We start from the raw sequence: 20,872 nt of genomic DNA, 5'->3' as shown, positions 1-20,872 counted from the left end.
TGATTACCGTGGTAGATACAGTGATAGTAAATGTGTCTCTAAGTGTGGTGAACCTACCCAAAGATGGTAACCCTAAGTTTTTTTACATATGTAAATATATATTTTAATATTATTAGTATTTTTCGTCATTATTCTAATTTTGTTGTTTTATAGGTATCATGTTCCTCGATCATTTCTTAAAGATGGTGAGAACACTTTGGTATTGTTTGAGGAATTTGGTGGTAATCCTTCCGGTGTACAATCCCAAACCATTGAAATCGGATCGATTTGCATAAATACTCACGAAGGAAAATAAGTGGAATTATCATACCAAGATCGACCAATTTTGAAGATTAAGTTTGCTAGTTTTGATAGTCCACAAGGTGTGTGCGGATCATTTGACAAAAAAATGATACATATTTTTTTCAATAATATATATTTTGAAAAATTTAACAAGAATGTGTAGGTAAAGAACGGTGCTCCTTCTAAATTATAGTATTCTAAATTCGGAAGTCGTTATCATGAAATCAAAAAATTAGCCGTCGAAATCATTTGTGAAAACTTCACTTCTTTTTATCTTTTTAATTTTAATTTTTAATTATTTTAAGAAATCATTTGTAATTACATAAATATAATAAAAGCATATGTTGTTTGTCTTCTTGATATACAAACTAAACCTAAAAAAGTTTAAAAAGGTCAAATGAAATTGATTTTGTTACCCCACAATTGTCTATATTTTAAGCCAAACTTTTGGTCCTAAGTGTGGAAGCATTGGAGCAGCTTTAGAAACAGTAAACAACAAAGGCATTTTTTTGCTTTTAGGTTACAAATGTTGTCATTTAGTATGCTATAATCCAAACTTGTCTTTTATAATGCAACACATTTTCCAAAGATTTATGCACCGGATTTTGTTTTACAACCATAAGATATAACAGCGCCGGATTTTTATTTTACTTGATTTCCTTTTTCCTATTTTTCTTTTTTGAAATTTGTTTCATTATTTGTAATGATTTTTTTGATAGTAATTGAAAATGAGTGATCGTGAAAGGTGAAGATGGAAATGTGTAATGAATTTTTCTTTGACCGTATCAAATACGATTTCCATTTTCAACCAAATCTTTAGTTTATTTGATTTTTTCTATTTTTTTTAAAAATATTTGATTGAGTCATCAAAGAAATTTTCTTGTCAAGCTTGTCAAGCCGAGTGCGATGGGTTTTTAGAGATGAATTGGGAAAGACCTCTTGGCTAATACGATATTAATTCTCATAATCCAATTGTTGAGTTTGATTTCAATATTATCGTTTCATGATGTTCTAAATCACGTCCTCTACTTTAGAAATATGCTGAAACTTTTTATCATTCTATTACATTTAATTTCTGATTTTAAAATTACTCGTCTCTTGTGAGAAGCTAGTGATTGGATAGATTCTTTGGCTAAGGCAAATATAAACAAAGTATTATGTTCATGATCTAGGATTGAATGTTATCATAGTATATTGTTGCATCCACAAATACTATTTCGTCTAAGATTATAAAGATAAGTATGTTACATATATCAATATGAACCGTCTTCTAAATATATATGGTATAATTCGATTGTGATAATATTGATAGTTACATATTGATATAAATTAATACTCATTCCTTGAATAAAATTAATAAATAATTAATTATTTCTCGTGATAATATAATTTATTTTTAAAAAATAATTTTTAATAATTTTCTAAGAAGGGAGCAATAATACAAATTCAATTAAAATAATAAGAGAATAAAACAAAAAAGTTATATTATAATATCAGTGGGTATTTTGGTTTGGTCGGAGATTGAGCAAAAAGGATTGGCCATACAAAAAGGAACCCTCTCCTACGGATCCAGACAAATTAGCTGACGTATGTTCTTATTAGGATATTCAGTTCACATATGTTTTAGAAATCCCAGAGAAATGATTCCGAAACTAAAATGCCATCAACATTATCCTCTTCTTCTTCACCGGCGATATTGCCCACCGATGATCCAATAACAACATCACTTGAAAAATCATCAAATCCAGGGAATATTCCGTAATCCAACCCGTAATTCCCCGCATCCATTGTCAAACCATCCGTAAACGACCCCACCACAGGCGTTTCCCACTCCAACCGTACCGAAGGCGATGGTGACTCCGTTCCACAACTTGACATCGACTGCTCCGAATGGATAGTCGTCGGGGGCTCCGAGTTGGCAAACCGGGCCGCGAATGTTTGGATTTCAGATGGGGTTAAAGACTTACGGAAGGCGATATCGGGTGGGTTATGGGGGAAGTTGAACTTAGCAGAAGGTCCACGTAAGCAAAAAACAGCAGCGTCGAAAGCACGCGCCGCTTTGTCGGCGGTGTCGTAAGATCCCAACCAAATCCTTTCACGACTGTTGGGTAGTCTGATTTCGGACACCCATTTCCCCCATTTCCGTTTTCGAACACCCTTGAACTGTGAGTCGTTTCTCTCACCTCTGGGTTTCTCATTACTGAGTTTCACCATTGTTTTGCTGTGGAGGAAGTTGTAGTAATGGTGGTGAGGAGTATGAAGGGACATTGCGGCTCTGTTATTTATAGTTGCAGTTGTGTTGGGAGGTAGAGACTGTGTCGGAGTGAGAGTGACAGTCAACGAAAGCACCACGTTTATTTTTGGAGGAGAAGCCGCAAAGGTGAAACAACTAAACGGCCAACCCGTCTTGGGTTTTTTGACGAGCTTGTCATGTCGAAGGGTTTCTCCACGTGGCCTTTTCTAGTTCTTGTGACGGTCACTGATTTCCCAATTACCATAAATAATACGTGAATTATACAAAATAGAGTGAATATATAGATATTAAAATTTTATAAAAATGTATTAAAATTTATATAAACTTATAAAAATTATACAAACTTGAATTAGACTGGGTTAGTAAGTTAGATCGATTAGACTGAAATAGGTAAAGAATATCGATCTGAAAAAAGTCATTAGACCAACTACTTTAGGAATTGAACAGTTGGCCAGATTTTTTAAAATATTTTTATCTTTTAATTTTTTTAATATTTTATTTAATTGAATTGGATAGATCGATCGAACTAGTAAACCGGTAGCTTGATCGGTTCAACCATAGATCCAGTTCTGAAAACATTGATTAGAATATTTCATTCTGGCATATATTAATAGTTGGATAATGAAAATTTAGTTTAATAAAAATAATTAAATTAAAATAATCAGTTCAATTTTCAGTTATCAAATCAACTGATCTAATAATTTCTAGTTAACCAGTTCGAGTTTAATGATTTTATTTTTATTTTTATAAGTTTATATCAATTTTAATGTTTTTTAATATTATTTTATAATTTTTAAATTTATTAATAATTTAATTCATTTTTTAATTTTAAATGTTTTGAATAAGTTTTATTAATTTTATAATTTTTTTATATTTTGTAATGTTTATAAATGTTTATAATTTTAGTAAGTTTACATTAATTTTAATATTTTAATATTTTTATTTTTATAATTTTTTGTTATTTTTAGGAGAAAAATATTAAATTAAATCAAAATTTACCACTTGTCACTATTTGATTGGTCCATAAATTTATTTTAATGTCAACATGGTTAAAAATAAAAATCGTTAATGAAAGGACTTAATTGATTATTTTAATTAATAATAATAACTTAATTGAGTGCGAATTTAATATAAGGATTATTAGAACAAATAAGAAATCCGTCTAGAAAATAAGTACGATTTTATTTGGCAAATAAAAAAATAAAAAAAAAGTTTATTTTTTTAAAATTAAATATTAATTTAAAAAAAAATTAAGAATCCAACCGAATCACTTAAAAAGCATTCACCGAAACCAAAGGCAGATCCTAGGCCCAACTCCCCCCTCCTAAAAATTTGGGATATTTTTATTTTTCCCTTTAAACTTTTAGCAAATTTTAATTAAGTTCTCCAAAATTTTTGGAAATTTTCATTTCTCCCTTGAATTTTTTAGAAAATTTTTATTAGGCCCCTTATATTTTTGAAATTCTCATTATAACTTTTAATTTTTTAAAAAAAATTTAATTAAACTATTAAAATTTTTGAAAATTTTCATTAGTCTCACAAAAATTCTAAATCCACCCCATTTTAAAAAAAAATTCTCATTTAACTCTTAAAATTTTAAAAATTTTACTAGGCTCCCCCAAAGTAATCCTCTAAGTATATCATTTTATTCACTTTGGTCCTTAAAGGTTAAGGATCTAACTTTATCGTTGTTCCCAATTCAACCCTAAAAGAAACAGCTGAGGCAAATCGTTTCTGGGATTTTTACTTCTGGGTTTTGATCATAAGCTAATTTTACTTCCTGGGATTTTTATTTTTAAGATGGGAAGTACTGGGAATGAAGTAGTGGAAATCGATAGCTTAGAGAGAATCTTGTAGGGGCGTAGTTAGGAGGTTAGCAAGGCCCAACCTCTTAAAATGAAAAATTTTTCACTTAAGTTCTTAAAGTTTTTTTAAAATTTTAAATTAATAAAAGTAAAATTGCATTTTAGCCCTCTTAAAAATGATAAAAATTTGATTTAATCTTTTAAAAATGATAAAGATATAAGATATAAAAACACTAAAATTATATTTTTACTATCATAAAAATTATAATTTAATTTTGACCCCCTAAAAAATTTTTCTGGCTTCACCCCTACTTATATTGGGACAGGATTTTTGTCAAACGCCAAACCGCTCAATAGGTTTTACATTCATTGGTTTTAATAATAGCTCGGGGTATTGGAATTGTTCATGCTCTTATACATTCCCCTTCTAAGATACATTCTTTGTAAAGATTTTCGATCCCGAAAGCTCTATATTCTATCGTTTTAGACCAATAAATATCGGATGCAGTGATAGGCATATTAAAAGAACTCAAGTTTAAATTTTAGAAAAAAAACATTATTGGAAGGAGCAACTATAAACTTTGAAAGAATTAGTTTGTGTTATTTATAGGCTTGTTCATTGGTTAAGTTACCCACCCAAAATTTGTAAAAATTTGAACAAAAATATTAGACCTGAAAAACGGACTTGGATAAAAAATTAGACATGTTTGAAATATGAGCCAAACTCGAGCTAAAATATTCAAGGCCCGAGCCCGATTTGATTAATCTTGTTATGTTATGTATATCTATTATATAATTTATAATGGGGAAATAATTACTTACACAATGCAAGAACTAAAGCAATAACTAAAATAGTTTCACACATTTCTGTAACTATTTATATGATTCATATTTTAATGATTCAACCGTTATATTTCACAGTCTATTCATGTAAATCATGCAAATCAAATTTGATGTAAATTTAAAATTTCTAATTATTTGTTATATGTAAAAAAAATTCAACCGTTGAATATATATTAATATATAGAGTATATTAGATTGATATGATTATATATTGGATCAGTTCTAAAATTTGCATGACAAGTATAATTATATTGATAAATTCAACGGTTGAATCATTAGTATAAATAATTACGGAAGTGTGTAGAACTAATTTAACTTTTACATTGTGTAAGTGGATCCCTCCCCCCAAAAACTAAATCTATAATAATATATAATACAATAATGTAAATATTAAAAAAATGTTAAGATGATTATCTATAAATTTTTAATAAGTAAAAAACATATAAAATTATTAAATATTAAAATAAAAATAATATAAAATTTTTTCAAAACATTCAAAAATATATATATACGGACTTAAAGAAAATTTTAAGCCCATATGTCAGGACGGGTCAGATTTAAACAAACATATTTCAAGTCGGGCCAAATTTAAACAAACATAAAATATATTAATATCATGGTTACGCCTAGCACAAATATGATTCGACCATAAACACCTCTAATTATTCAACCACTTCGATCGAGCAACAACATGGTTAAAAAACCATCAGAAAACTGCTGATTGAGGTCAGTATGTCAAAATGCAGAACAAAACGCTAACTTCTCGGGTTCAATGTTCACTTTATCGTATACATTGTGGCAAAATTAGCGTATTTCTTCTTGTAGTAGTAGGCATTTGCCTTGGTTGCAACTGGCAAACTACTAAAACTTAGATCCCTTACCTCCATTCCTTTTCGATTCGGGTTCCGGCATCAGACCCGTCACCTGTATTGAAGCTCCACAAGTTACTTCTACCGGTGACCCGGATGCAATCACTGCTACCACCCCAAAGTTTTGGTGTTTGCAAACTCACATAGAAGCATAACATATATAACTTCAAGGAAACGATACTTGATTAAAGCATGTATCACAGTGGAACAATCGAGTTCCACTCGAGCCTCATCGACACTCGAATATCGGAAAACTTTAGCATAAGTACAACATGGAGATTGCATTCATTATGTATCAGATCTGTTCTGCTTCACACAATGTGTCCTGAATTCGATACGAATTGGTATCTCAATGCAGGGTACATAGCAATCAAAGCAGCTTGCTGTAGTACTCAGTAGCCAAGAACACATTTATATCTATGTTCCAAGAGAGGCCATTTCAGAGCATTGGATACATCCCTGCAAATATTTCTGAATCAAGTTTCAAATTTTATGCATTTTTATTATCGGTGCCGAGTGAAACGGTTGCTATATATCGTTCAATTCGTATTTCATCATTGACAATTAGAATTATGAAAACACCTGTTATGATATTTCCTGTTACCGGCTCAAAACCCGGATTATCAACCCGTGATGCGTACATCAGGGGCTCGTAAGCCTAGTTTACATATCTCTAGGTGTTCGCAAGTAGAGGTTGCGAAGTCAAACGAGTGGACCAATGGACACGTATTAAGTCTAAGACAGCAGACGTGTTGGCATACATGGAGCCTACCTAGGACATCACTTCAGTGAACAATAACCACATCTTATAAATACCCGATTCTCTTCACCTTAGAAACACACAATAAAAGCACTCCACAAGAACCAATAAATGTTCTTCTTCTTGTATGTGCCTCATTTGACTGTCTCTTGTGCTTCAAACTCTTTACTTCATTTCACTGTGACTTCATTTGTCATAATTCTAATTGGTGAAGCTTGCAATGATGTTTTTCTTTTAATAATTTTCTGAAGAATTATTGGGTGAACCCAATCAGTTTGGGGCTTGACTCGAAATTTGAATCTAAAAGCTTGGTTTGAGTAGTTGAATGTAATTAGTGGTATAATTGAACTAAGTTGAGCTTGAATAGTGAAAAGTTTGAGCTCAACTCAAAATTTAGAACTTGATAGTCGGCTCGAGCTATATTAAACATTTGTTTTTAAAGTTTGAGTTCAAATCAAGATATAATCGAGACACTCAAACTTGAGCTCAATTAAATTCATTTATCAATTTTTGCACTTAAGTTAAACTCGGCCTCAATTAAGCTTGTACGTATACAAGCTCGATAATTGAGGTTAGGGTTAATAATATATATTAAGAGAAATAATTTAAAATAATAATATACAATATTTAATATATTAAAAATGAAAAGCTTGATAGAGCTTGGGATTTGTGAGCTATTCAAGTCAAGTATTACTAAACTCAAATTCAATTCAATTAAAAGTTTAAACTGCTATAACTTGAACTTGGCTTAATAATTATCAAATTAAATTTAAGATTATTTGGAGTTAAAATCGAGTAGATTGTGAGCACTAATATCTTATTTAATAAATATTTTATTGATTTAACGAATTTAAATATATTTATCCAACTTGATAAAATATGATCAAGCTAAGATTCAATTCCTATGACCTCTAAATCTGAAACTTATTAAATGTCTTTCACTAGTGCACTGCTTCAATAAATTTGGGTTCAATAAGGGAAAAAGTACTCTCAATGGTCCAAAATTTCCTCCTCCTTTGGTTTTTTTTTTCATTCATTTTCTCAGCTGCCAAACGTCTAGGGAAAATCAGCAGCCTATAAAAAAGTTTAATTCACGACTTGGTCCTTGAAATATACCCATTCTCTTATTTTAGTATTTAAAACTTTTTTTGTCCTAATTTAATATCTAAAGTATCTATTTATTATAATCAGCAGCCTAATTCTTTTCTTTTCTCACATGAAGATCATGATGAATATGATGAAGAACACCCAAAAAAAATTGTTAGATTTTTATAGTTGAAAAAAATTAATTATTTTATGGAATTAATGATTTTTTATTTTTTATACTTTATTATTATATTTTTTTTATTTTTTATATTTTTATTTCTATTTTTATAATTTTTTAAATTAATAAATAAATATATGATAATTATTTTTTTAATAAAAAACGCTATGTGCCTTGTTTTTATTGGTCACCTATTTTTTAACAGTATTAAAAAAATAGAGCAAAATATACAACGGAATGATATTTTAGGTACTAAATTTTGACAAGAAAAATTTAAGTACCAAAATGAAAAACAAGTACACTTTATGTGCTAAATTTTGAATTAAGCCTAAATTTTTTTTTGTCGTACATGCACGAATCTGTGAACTGATCTGTCAGAATAGAAATATATATATATTAATAATGTGAAACAATGAAGAATCTTTTTTTTTTCATTCTTTTATAAGATTTCATGAACAATGGTGAAGTATGGGTATCTCATGATCTTTTTAATGTTTCTTTTCTTGGAGTTTACAATTATTTTAATTTTCATCATTTTAAAATATGGAAACATGAAATAAAATATAGAAATAATATAATAAATGGTTCCTGGGATTAATTATTTATTTGTGTTGAAATATTATATGGTTTAAGTTTGTCAAGAATACGTATTTAGGGGTAAACATTTGATCGAATCGAATTAAATGTAAAATTTTGAGCTAATCGAGTTAACGAGTCCTATTTTATAATCTTATCTCAATTTGAAATTTTCTCAAATCGAGTCGAGTGAAATAAAATTCAAATCAAATCGAATTGAGTGAAATTGTTTGAGTTGAATTAAAAAAATTAAACATGTCAAATTAAAATCTTATTACAATATAACTAATTCCATGTTAGAGCACATAAATTTGAAACCATATATATTTGAATTTTTTTGCAAAGAAAAAATACTTTAATATGATAAATTTAAATCATTAATTAACTTATTTAAGTCCTAAAATTATTATTTTAGAAAAATTTTAAAATTTTAACTTCCTTTATATATTCTTAGAAATTTTTAAAATTTTTTTTAAAATTTTAATATATATATAAATTTTGGAATTTTTATAAATATTTTAAATTTTAAAAATTATTTTGATTTTTTTCTTTTGTAATTTTTGTTGAGAGAGAGACCAATTTGCCCATTTTCAAAATTGACGAAGACCAAAGAGGTATTTACACCAATATGTTATTCAAATTATTCGAGTTATTCGAATTCTAAAATTTAACTCGACTCGAACTCGAAACTTGAATTAGTTATTCGAGTTTACTCAAAAAAATCAAATAACTTGATTCAGTTAACTCGAAATTCAAATTGTTTTTCAATTTTTTTAATCGAATCGAGTTTTGCTCACACCTATACATACATGCATTGTTAGCTAGATCACTTAAGTATTGATTAAGTCTTGGTTAAGCCTGTTAGTAGCGATTAGTTTGTTAATGATTGTTATGCTGTTAGCATTTAGTTATAAGTCAATTGGTATTCTTCTATATAAATACTCGTGTATGAAGATTGTTCAACTTAGGAATGTAATCTTGATTTTCTGAGTATTCTCCTCACTGCTTTTGTTATATTTCCAAGTCTTCTTATCGGTAGTTCATTGTCTTTCTCATCATGGTATCAAAGTTGGTGTTTTCGCAGTGATCGAAGAAGTTTTTGTGGTGGTCCTACAACAGATCCAACAAATATGGTTACTAACACGCCTCCTATTATAACTTCAAATCCTATGAGTACATCTAGTAATGTCTCTTCTTTCACAAATGCATCTATGAGTTCTTTTCTACCCAAAATACAACAATTCCCTTAACATGATGTAGTTAAGCTGATTGATCAAAACTTTATTCTTTGGAAGCATCAAGTTACTCTGATCATTGAAGGTTATGGTCTTAATGGATATATTTTAAGAACTTTATTTATACCTGCTCAATTTTTACCTGATAAAGATGGCAAGTTAGTTAGAGAATTTTGATTTCATGTTATATAGACAACAAGATAAATTGTTAGCTTCTTTGTTGTTATCCACTGTTACTAGTGAAGTTTTCCCACATCTCACTGGTACTAGTACTTCCTTTGAGGTTTGGAATGTCATCACTATGTTGTATCCTGCTAAATCTTCCACTAAAATTTCTACAACTAGCCATACTCTTCATTCACAAAAGAAAAGGAATCAGAATGTAAATGAGTATCTAGCTAAGACCAAGCTACTTTATGATACATTGAATGCATCTGGTAGAATAGTGTCAGAATAGGAACATGTTAGTGTTGTTCTTACAGGGTTATCATCTTTGAGTTAAGCTCCGTTTGTTTCACTTAAAATTAATTTTGAAAAATGATTTCTAGAAAATAATTTATTTTTTCTAAAAAAGTTAATATTTCCTGGTGTTTGAATGAATCTGTGTAAAATATTTTGTGTTGTTTGATAGATTTCTTAAAAATATTTTATAAAAGTTGCTTTCAATTAAACAAACATACATTTGAGATTTTCTTATTTTTTCATTATTTACATGAATTTATTTTTATCTATAATTTTATATTTACATTGTTTTTGCATATATTAAAAATATTATGCAGATTCATTGCAACGTTATTTTTTAATTACATGAATACTAAGTGAGTATTTTTTATTTAAAAATGTGACATCAACAAAATTGACAAAAAAAATTAACAATGTCAACAATTGGATTTGATTTTCAAATTTGAAAAGTAAAGAGACTAAATTCTTGAAAATAAAAGTACAAAGACTAAATTACAAATATGTGAAGTGTACATAGACTTATGACATATTTTAACCTTTATACTACAAAACATTTATTATTAATATATTTATAATTGTAATAAATATTTATTATTAAGATATTAATATTAAATATTTTCAATAATATGTGAATAATATTATTTAAAATTATTATTTTTAAAATTTATTATTAAAATAAAATTGAAATATTAAATAATTTATTAAAATAATAAATTATATTTATTATATTAATAATTTATTATATGACTAAATATAAATAATTAAATATGTATGTTATGTTTAATAATATTAAAAATATAATATTTTAAATATTTTTAAAAATAAAAATAAAATTTATTATCAATACAATAATATTAAGCTTGATTTAAGTTAATTTTTATATAAAAATAAAATTATCTATAGATGAACTCTTTTCCAGAAAATGACTTACGCTTTTCAAAAAAGTCAGTCATTTTACAGGAAAAATGGCTTATTTTACCTTGACATGTAAGTCATTTTCCGTTGACTAAAATATTTTCTGTGAAACAACCACAGAAAAATGCAAAAAAAAAATTTCGTAAAATCTTTTACATGTAAACAAACAGACCCTTAGTGTTGGCTGTGGAATCTTCAAATTGAGATTCTTTTCCATTAGATTTAATCACTGATATGTTGATGGAGTGTGAATCTCGACAAAAGGAGTTTGTTACTGAGTCTTTTATATCTTCTCCTATGCATGCTAATCTTGTTCAACAGGATCATAAAGTCCAATCACTATTAGCTTAATTAATAGTTAATTAAGGCTTAGGGGCTAAATCGTAAAGTCTAATCACTATAAGTTTTTAATTGACTAAAGATTTAAGGACTTATATAGTAAATAGCTAAGGTTCAAAATGGTAATTGAAGTCTTAAGGGATATATTAAAGTAAAAAATTCTTTAAAAATTGAGGAAAATTCTTGAGGGATATATTTGGGTAATTTAAATAAGAATTTTATATAGTTTTTTAAGTTTATTATTTAAAAAAAATGAAAAAGGTTTATTTTTATTATTCTTATATTTTTAACGGCTATTTAAATTTCATTTCAAAAGGGGATAGATCTAACATGCAAATAGACCAAAAGTTTGAAAGTATTTAATTGGGTGTCGCAGTAGTCATGGCGTCACCCCTTTTTTCATCCAATCTAAAAAGGGTAATTGCTTCATCAGGTCCCTAAATATTTTATATAATCACATTTAGTCTAGTGTCGCCAATGACAACGGTGGCACCGAGGTTCACTGTTCAAAATGGGTCATTTTCGTACATTATTTTGCAAGAGGGTCATTTTCATAAATAATTAATTTATTTGGATTATTTAAAAAAAAGCCGATTTGAGGTCATGAGAGCTTGATTTGGCAAACCCATGTACCAATTTGTAAAATTGTTAAAGTTTTAAAAAGTTACTATTGTTGATTTCTTGAAGAATTAGGCTTGAAATTGTTATATTTTAAGCTTAGAATATACAAATGACTAGATTGTAAAGTTAATTTAGCTTGTACAAACTTTGTTATATTAGGGACTAAATTGAATAAATGTGAAACTTGACATGAAATTATGTTAGAAATAGAAATTTTAAGGTCCCTAATGAGAATATATGAAATTGGATTTTCATCCGAAGCTAGAAATAAAAAGTTATGACTATCCCGAGTTTAGAGACTAAATGAATAAAATGAAAAAATTTAAGGATATAGAAAAATCGAGTTCATATAGATTCATACATATCATAGCATAGAATGGAAATATTTAGTATTGATTGATGGTATAAAATGCTTGTTTAGATCAAGAATCAGATCAAAGTGGAATTGCTTGGGGAAAAGCTAAAATGTCGGGTTAACCCTTGAAGTATCCACTTTACATATTTTGAACAAGTAAGCCCATATGGAACTTACCAACCTATTTTATTTTTATGTTTGAATTATGTTTGGATTTGTCTATATATATAGATTTAAGTAAAGTTTAGCAAAATTGGCACATATGACTAAAAATGGACTAAATTGAAAATGGTTGTGAATATTGGCTATTATGAAATTGTACAAGATACAAATATGTATGTTGATTGATTACAGGACTTGTAAATGAAATATGTAATCATGTACAGGGATTGGTGATGACATATATACGAAAATGATGCTCGTGTGAACTTAGTAAAATGTTAGGATATGTTTGGCATGCCATTAGGGTTATACGTGCATTTGATTAAGGATATTGCATTTTTTTACGAGATACAATATTTGTTGTAGATTCTCGGGTTATACATATCGTAGGTTTAGCTCAGATGGGTAACATTGATATAATGTCAGCTTGTGCGAGCAACTCTGTTATAATGTCAGCTTGTGTGAGCAACCTCGATATAGTATAAGCTTGTGTGAGTAATGTACCAACCCGATAGTCACAGGTAATCGAAAAGTGTATATTTGGGTATCTATTTTTGTAAAACGGACTCGTAAATATTTATTAAAAATATTTACGAAGTTAGCTGAGTAGTTAATTAGGTTTTAGTTAGGTGAATTAGCTTGAATTAAGAGTAATTAGGTAAGAAGACTAAATTGTATAAAGGGTAAAAGTTTAATTATTGATTAAAGAAAAAGTAAATGGACTAAATAAGCAATTAAGCCTTATGTAACAATTGTATGATAATAAGTAAATACATGTGTACAAACAATATTAATATGTTTATAATAATATATGAATACTTAATATTTAAGTATATAATTGTTAGAATTAAATGACCCAAATTCTTATTTAAATAAAATACGATGGAAAATAAAATAAAAGTAAAATCCATATAGAACTAGACTTCTTTTATTTTATTTTAGAATAAGGTTTTTAAACCTTATTAAACTCCATCTATTTTATATTGATTAGGATAAGGTGTTTTAATCCTACTAGAATATGGCTTTGCAAGCCTATAAATAGACATAATCTATTCCTCTTGTATTTGAGTCAAATTTTTCGACATAGTGAATTTTCTTCTCCTCTGCCCATGGTTTTTTCCCGAAAGGGTTTCCACGTAAAATTTGTGTGTTCTTTATTTATTTTATTTTATTTTATTTTTCATAAATTGGTATCAGAGCTTCCGAGTTATTCATCTCGATCACTGTAATGGCGTCTTTGAAGTATGAAATTCCGCTGTTGGATCGCAATACTAGATTTGCGTTGTGGCAAATTAAGATGCAAGCAGTTCTTACACAGATGGATCTAGAGGATGCCCTGCTAGGGATAGATAAGATGCCTTCGACATTAACAGATGAAGAGTAAGCGTAAGGATCGAAAGGCATTAACACAATTACATCTGCATTTGTCCAAGGAAATTTTGCAGGATGTGATGAAAGAGAAAATTGCCGCTGCATTATGGAAGAGGCTAGAACAAATATGTATGTCGAAAACTCTAACAAGCAAGTTGCATATGAAGCAGCGTCTTTATGCTCATCGTTTGGAGGAAGGTGCGTCTGTACATGAACACTTAACAGTGTTTAAAGAAATTCTCTCAAACTTGGAGGCCATGGAGGTTTAGTATGATAAGGAAGATCTAGGGTTGATTCTACTTTGTTCATTGCCCCCGTCTTATTCAACCTTTAGAGACACGATTTTATATAGCTGCGAGTCTCTCATAGTTGATGAGGTTTATGATTCTTTAACCTCGTATGATAAGATGAAGCATCTTGTGGTTAAACTCGACTCTCAGGGAGAGGGTCTCATTGTTCGTGGGAGACAAGATCGGAATGCTCATAATGATCGTGGTAGGACACAGGAACGGAATCCTCGTGGTAAATCTAAGGGTAGATCGAAGTCTTCAAACAGAGGTAAAACTTGTAACTTCTGCAAGAAGAAAGGGCACATTAAATCTGAGTGCTATAAGCTACAAAATAAGATTAAAAGGGAGGCTGCGAATCAAAAGGGAAAACAACCAGAAAATTTTGGTGAAGCTGATGTTGTAGAAGACTACAGCGATGGTGAACTTCTAGTCGCTTTTGTCAATGATTCTAAAGTAAGCGAAGAGTGGATACTTGATTCAGGCTGCACCTTCCACATGAGTCCCAATCAGGATTGGTTTACAACTTACGAAACAGTATCTGAAGGTGTTGTTTTGATGGGAAATAATGCTTCGTGTAAAATCACAGGTGTTGGAACAATTAAAGTTAAGATGTTTGATGGAGTTGTCAGAACACTTAGTGACGTGCGGCATGTTCCAGAATTGAAAAGAAATTTAATTTCATTGAGTACTATTGATTCAAAAAGGTACAGATACATAGCTGAAAGTGGGGTTTTAAAGATTTCCAAAGGGTCCCTTGTTGTGATGAAAGGGCAGAGAAAGATTGCCAAGTTATATGTTTTACACGGTTCTACTGTTATTGGTAATGCAGCTGTCGCTTCCTCTTCCTTGTCAGATGATAATATTACTAAACTTTGGCATATGCGCCTAGGGCATATGAGTGAGAATGACATGGTAGAATTAAGCAAAAGAGGACTTCTTAATGGGCAAAGAATTTACAAACTGAATTTCTGTGAGCACTGTGTTTTTGGGAAGCAAAAGAGAGTTCGATTCACTAGAGGAATCCATAACACGAAGGGAACATTGGAGTATATTCATCCTGATCTGTGGGGGCCATCTAGAGTACCTTCGAGAGGTGGAGCTAATTATATGCTAACCTTTATTGATGATTTTTCCAGAAAATTTTGGGTGTTTTTCCTGAATTAGAAAAGCGATGTGTTTTCCGCATTTAAGTCTTGGAAAATTATGATTGAAAAACAGAAGGGAAAACAGATAAAATACCTCCGCACAGACAATGGCTTAGAGTTTTGTTCTGATGAGTTTAATAGATTGTGTAAGTCAGAAGGGATCATGAGACACTTGACAGTTCGTCATACTCCACAGCAAAACGGCGTTGCAGAACGAATGAACAGAACGATCATGGAGAAGGTTCGATGTATGTTGTCAAATGCCAACTTACCGAAGGCATTTTGGGCAGAAGCGGCCTCTACTACGTATTTTTTGATCAATCGATCTTCATCCATTGCCATTGAGAAAAAGACTCCACAAGAGGTATGGTCTGGTAATCCTGCTAATTATTCTGATTTAAAGATTTTGGGGTGTCCTGCGTATGCTCATGTTGATAATGGAAAATTAGAACCGAGATCTATTAAATGCATTTTCTTGGTTATAAAGTTCGTGTAAAAGGGTATAAGTTATGGGGTCCTGAAAATAGAAAAGTTGTGATTAGCAGAGATGTTGTTTTTGATGAAACTGCTATGCTACCTAACTTATCTCTTAAAGAATCTTCCAATAAAGAAAATCAAAAGCAGGTGGAGCATCAGATTAATACAGAGTCAACTCTTCAAGCCAGAACAAAAATTGAGAATAGAGTTGCTTCTTCACCACAATACTCTATCGCCAAAAACAGAACTAGAAGAGAAATTAAACCTCCAAAGAAGTATGCCGAGGTTGATCTAATTGCTTATGCTTTAAATGTGGCTGAAGATATAGATGCGAATCAAGAACCATCTAATTATTCTGAGGCGGTTGGTTGTGAAGACTCAGAAAAATGGATGTTTGCTATGCAAGAAGAGATGGAATCACTCCACAAAAACAGAACATGGGACCTTGTGAAATTTCCTAAAGGTAAAAAGGCTGTTCGTTGTAAATGGGTGTTTAAAAAGAAAGAATGGACTCTAGGAGTTGAAGAACCCAGAATATAAAGCAAGGCTTGTTGCAAAGGGTTACAGTCAAATTCCAGGAGTGGACTTCACAGATGTTTTCTCTCCAGTTGTTAAGCATAGTTCGATTCGAGCTTTGCTTGGTATTGTGGCCATGCATGATTTGGAGCTTGAGCAGTTAGATGTAAAAATTGCATTTCTGCATGGAGAACTTGAGGAAGATATTTACATGCAATAACCAGAGGGTTTTATAGTCTCAGAAAAAGAGGACTATGTTTGCTTACTGAGAAAGTCCCTTTACAGTTTGAAACAGTCACCAAGACAGTGGTACAAGAGGTTTGATTCCTTTATGACTTCTCATGATTTCTAAAGAAGTAGTTTAGATAGTTGTGTTTACTTTAAGAAAAACAATGATGGTTCTTTTGTGTATCTACTTCTTTATGTTGATGATATGTTGATAGCAACAAAAGATAAAGGAGAGATAAGAAAGGTTAAAGCACAACTAAGTGAAGAATTTGAGATGAAAGATTTAGGACTAGCAAAGAAGATACTTGGTATGGAGATTTTCAGAGATAGAAAAGAAAGTAAATTGTACCTAAGTCAGAAGGGGTACATTGAGAAAGTTCTTTGCAGGTTCAATATGCAGAGTGCTAAGCCTGTTAGTACTCCTTTAGCAGCCCATTTCAGACTTTCATCGGCCTTGTCTCCTCAATCAGATAATGAGATTGAGTACATGTCACATGTTTCATACTCTAGTGCAGTGGGATCTCTGATGTATGCTATGGTTTGTTCACGTCCAGATTTATCATATGCAGTCAGTGCAGTTAGCAGATATATGGCAAATCCTGGTAAAGAACATTGGAAAGCAGTTCAGTGGATTTTAAGATACTTACGAGGCATTACTGATGTTTGCTTACAGTTTGGAAGAACTAAAGATGGAGTTATAGGATATGTTGATGCTGATTTTACTGGAGACCTTGATAGAAGAAGATCTCTCACAGGTTACGTCTTTACAATCGTAGGTTGTGCAATTAGTTGGAAAGCCACTTTGCAAACTACAGTCGCTTTGTCTACCACTGAAGCTGAGTACATAGCGATTACTGAGGCTTGTAAAGAAGCTATTTGGTTGAAGAGACTATTTAGTGAACTCAATGAAGACCTTCAAATCAGCACAGTATTTTGTGACAGTCAGAGTGCCATCTTTCTTACAAAAGATCAAATGTTTCATGAGAAAACAAAACACATTGATATTCGGTATCATTTGTTCGTGATATTATTGCTCGTGGTGATATTGTTGTGAGAAAAATTAGTACTCATGAAAATCTTGCAGATATGATGACTAAGTCACTTCCTATAACCAAGTTTGAGCATTGCTTAGACTTGGTTGGTGTTCATTGTTGAAGTTAAACCCTTAAGGGGTTTTATGGAAGAGGTGGAGAACTTGTTTATTGAAAGTTTGCGATGAAGAACTTGTTCATTGAGAATTTGTGTCAAGGTGGAGATTGTTAGAATTAAGTGACCCAAATTCTTATTTAAATAAAATATGATGAAAAATAAAATAAAAGTAAAATCCATATAGAACTAGACTTCTTTTATTTTATTTTAGAATAAGGTTTTTAAACCTTATTAAACTCCATCTATTTTATATTGATTAGGATAAGGTGTTTCAATCCTACTAGAATATGGCTTTGCAAGCCTATAAATAGACATAGTCTATTCCTCTTGTATTTGGGTCAAATTTTTCGACATAGTGAATTTTCTTCTCCTCTGCCCGTGGTTTTTTCCCGAAAGGGTTTCCATGTAAAATTTGTGTGTTCTTTATTTTATTTTATTTATTTTATTTTTCATAATAATAATATATTATATTATATTATATTATATTATATTATATTATATTATATTATTATAATAACTAAAAGAATAAATAAAATAAATAAAAGAAAAAGAAACAAAGAAGCCAGAAAGTTGAAACGAAATAGAAGGAAAAAGGAAAGAAAAAGAAAGGATAAAAAACTAGGGTTTTCAAGTGTTCAAAGCTCAATTGGTTAGTCATTTTAGTCCATTTTCTTATAATTTTTATATTTTTAGAATCCTAGAATTAAATACTACCTAATCTATGTCAAAATTTTAGAAATTATTGAGTTTTTAAATATTGTCTATTTTGAATAATTAGAGTATTAGGGACTAAATTGATAGATTTTTAAGCTAAAAATGAAAAAGGATTGTAGAATAAATTATAATTTTTGACCATTAGGGAATAAATTGTAAAAATTTTGAAATTTAGGAATTTAAGTGAAATTAGAGAGTTAAAACTAGTTTAAAGTGGGAAATGAATGAAAATATAGAATTAATTGTGAGAAATAAAGCTAGTCTCGGTTTAGGGACCAAATTGGAATTTAGGCAAATGTTGAATAAAAATTGATATATTCAATGTGAAAATTTAATTGTATTGTATTGATGAATTTTATTGTTTAATATCTGTAGCTAACTTTATGCCGGAAACTTCGACTAAGAAAGGAAATGATAAAGTCAACAAGGAGTAGCTCGGAAGTTCTAGTTTGTATTTCTATAATCTGAATTTAATTATTAATTATTGAAAAAAAGAAAAAAAGACATATTAATAAAGTGGGGACTAAAGGTAGAAACAAATAGGGTGTCTTGATAGGTTTGGTAAATTACCTAATTTTCATGAAATAATCTAAGTCAATCTTAATTTTTGTGTGTTAATTGGAATACTTTTTCGATTTTACTTAAAGCAAGCTAAGGGTTCTCTTTATTTTTTATATGCATTTTGACTAATTTTTATAAAACTTTAGAGTAGTATTTCTTTCATGGCAGGATTTAATTTTCATAGTGGACACGAACCATACTTGAGGGCAAGTGTGGGCTAAGTAAGGGGAATTTGATAATACTCTAGAACGACACATTTTATGTACTAATTGCATGTTTATTTTGAGTATAATCCTACTAATTTGGGTTATTTTATAGTCTTTTATCTTTTAGGGACTAAATTGGAGGCAAAAGGAAATGTAAAGGCAAAAAGTGCGAATTTGAAGATATAATGGGCCAACATGCAACATAGGGAAAAAGGTGGTGCCAAAAATGCAAGTATGGAAGGCATAACGGCAAAAGTGCAAAAGAAGAGATTTTATAGCACAATACTCTATTTAATATTTTATTATATTAGGATAATTATTTAGATTTAAATTTAGGATTTATTTTTGTTTATCTTTAATTATCTTTAATTATTTGTATTTATCTTTTAGAATTTAATTATGAATAGGCTAGGTTTCTTAGTACTATAAATAGGGGGTGAAGTGACACAAATTGGAGACATCTTTTGTTGTAAACACTCTTCCCCCATAAATTTAGTCTTTTTGTTCTTTCCATATTTTCTTTCAATAAAAATTTCATTTCTATTATTTTTTGAATTTCCCCAAAAATTATGAGCCACTAAATCTAATCTAGCCGAAGGTTGTCGAAATTCCTCAAAAAGGTTCATTAGGCTTAGAATCCGTACTTAGCCTTATCAATAGGGTATTCATCGTTTCTCCGTATTACGGGGCTGACACTTCAGTCCATGTCCCTTAATAGGTGATTTTTTCAACTGGTGCAAGGAACGGCCACTTTGTACGTTTTGGGAAGGTTGCATAGTCAGTTCGTTGGCTTTCTGCGTCAGAGGTTGACGAGTCCAAGAGACAAAATGGCGTAGTATTCAACGTTGGGAAGTGATGATCTAGCAGAAAATAGTCCCACAAAATCGATTATTGGCTAGAGTTAGGTTTCGCCAAATCTTAAGTCTAAATTCTTGGAGCTGGTGATCGTAAGTGTCATCATCTTTCATAACTGGCTTATTCTACTTGAAAAGGATCACTTAAAACCAAAGATTGGACTCAAGGCAAATCGAGACAACCGGAGGCTGGAATTTCGCAACATAATAAAATCTCTCTTTTCCCAAACTCTGTTTATTTTTATATGCTCTATTTTAATTTTCACAATTTATTTAATTTCTCAATTTCAATTCGAATTTCAATTCGATTTTTATTTTATTTTTTCAGATTAAAAACTTTTAATTCTGTTTTTTTTAGGAACGCAGGATTTCTTAGGCACGATTCTGCCTAGGATTTCAAGAAACAAGCATTCGTGCAATTCGGTCCCTGAGGATTCGACCCTACTTTTCCTTTACTGTTCTTTTTTATTATTTTGTAGGAAATAGGATATTTTTGGTGCTCTCAACGACCGTATCAAATTTTGGCGCCATTGCCGGGGATTGGCAACATACTAATCTTGTTTTTTGTTTCTTATGACCAGATCTGCTTCAAGTACTCTTGCGTTTGATTCGGAGATTG

At 30.1% G+C, this 20,872-nt stretch overlaps 1 protein-coding gene across 1 annotated transcript; it reads right to left on the bottom strand.

Annotated features, from left to right (window-relative positions):
* Nucleotides 1-1,803: 1,803 nt before the first annotated feature.
* On the bottom strand, nt 1,804-2,678 carry LOC107894810 (ethylene-responsive transcription factor ERF017). The gene has a single exon (XM_016820020.2). The coding sequence runs from the start codon at nt 2,548-2,550 to the stop codon at nt 1,906-1,908; it is 645 nt and encodes a 214-aa protein (XP_016675509.1). The 5' UTR covers nt 2,551-2,678; the 3' UTR covers nt 1,804-1,905.
* Nucleotides 2,679-20,872: the final 18,194 nt, after the last annotated feature.

The sequence above is a fragment of the Gossypium hirsutum genome, chromosome A13 (genome assembly GCF_007990345.1).
Source record: "Gossypium hirsutum isolate 1008001.06 chromosome A13, Gossypium_hirsutum_v2.1, whole genome shotgun sequence".
NCBI lineage: Eukaryota > Viridiplantae > Streptophyta > Magnoliopsida > Malvales > Malvaceae > Gossypium > Gossypium hirsutum.
This window is presented reverse-complemented; position numbering and strand designations above follow the sequence as displayed.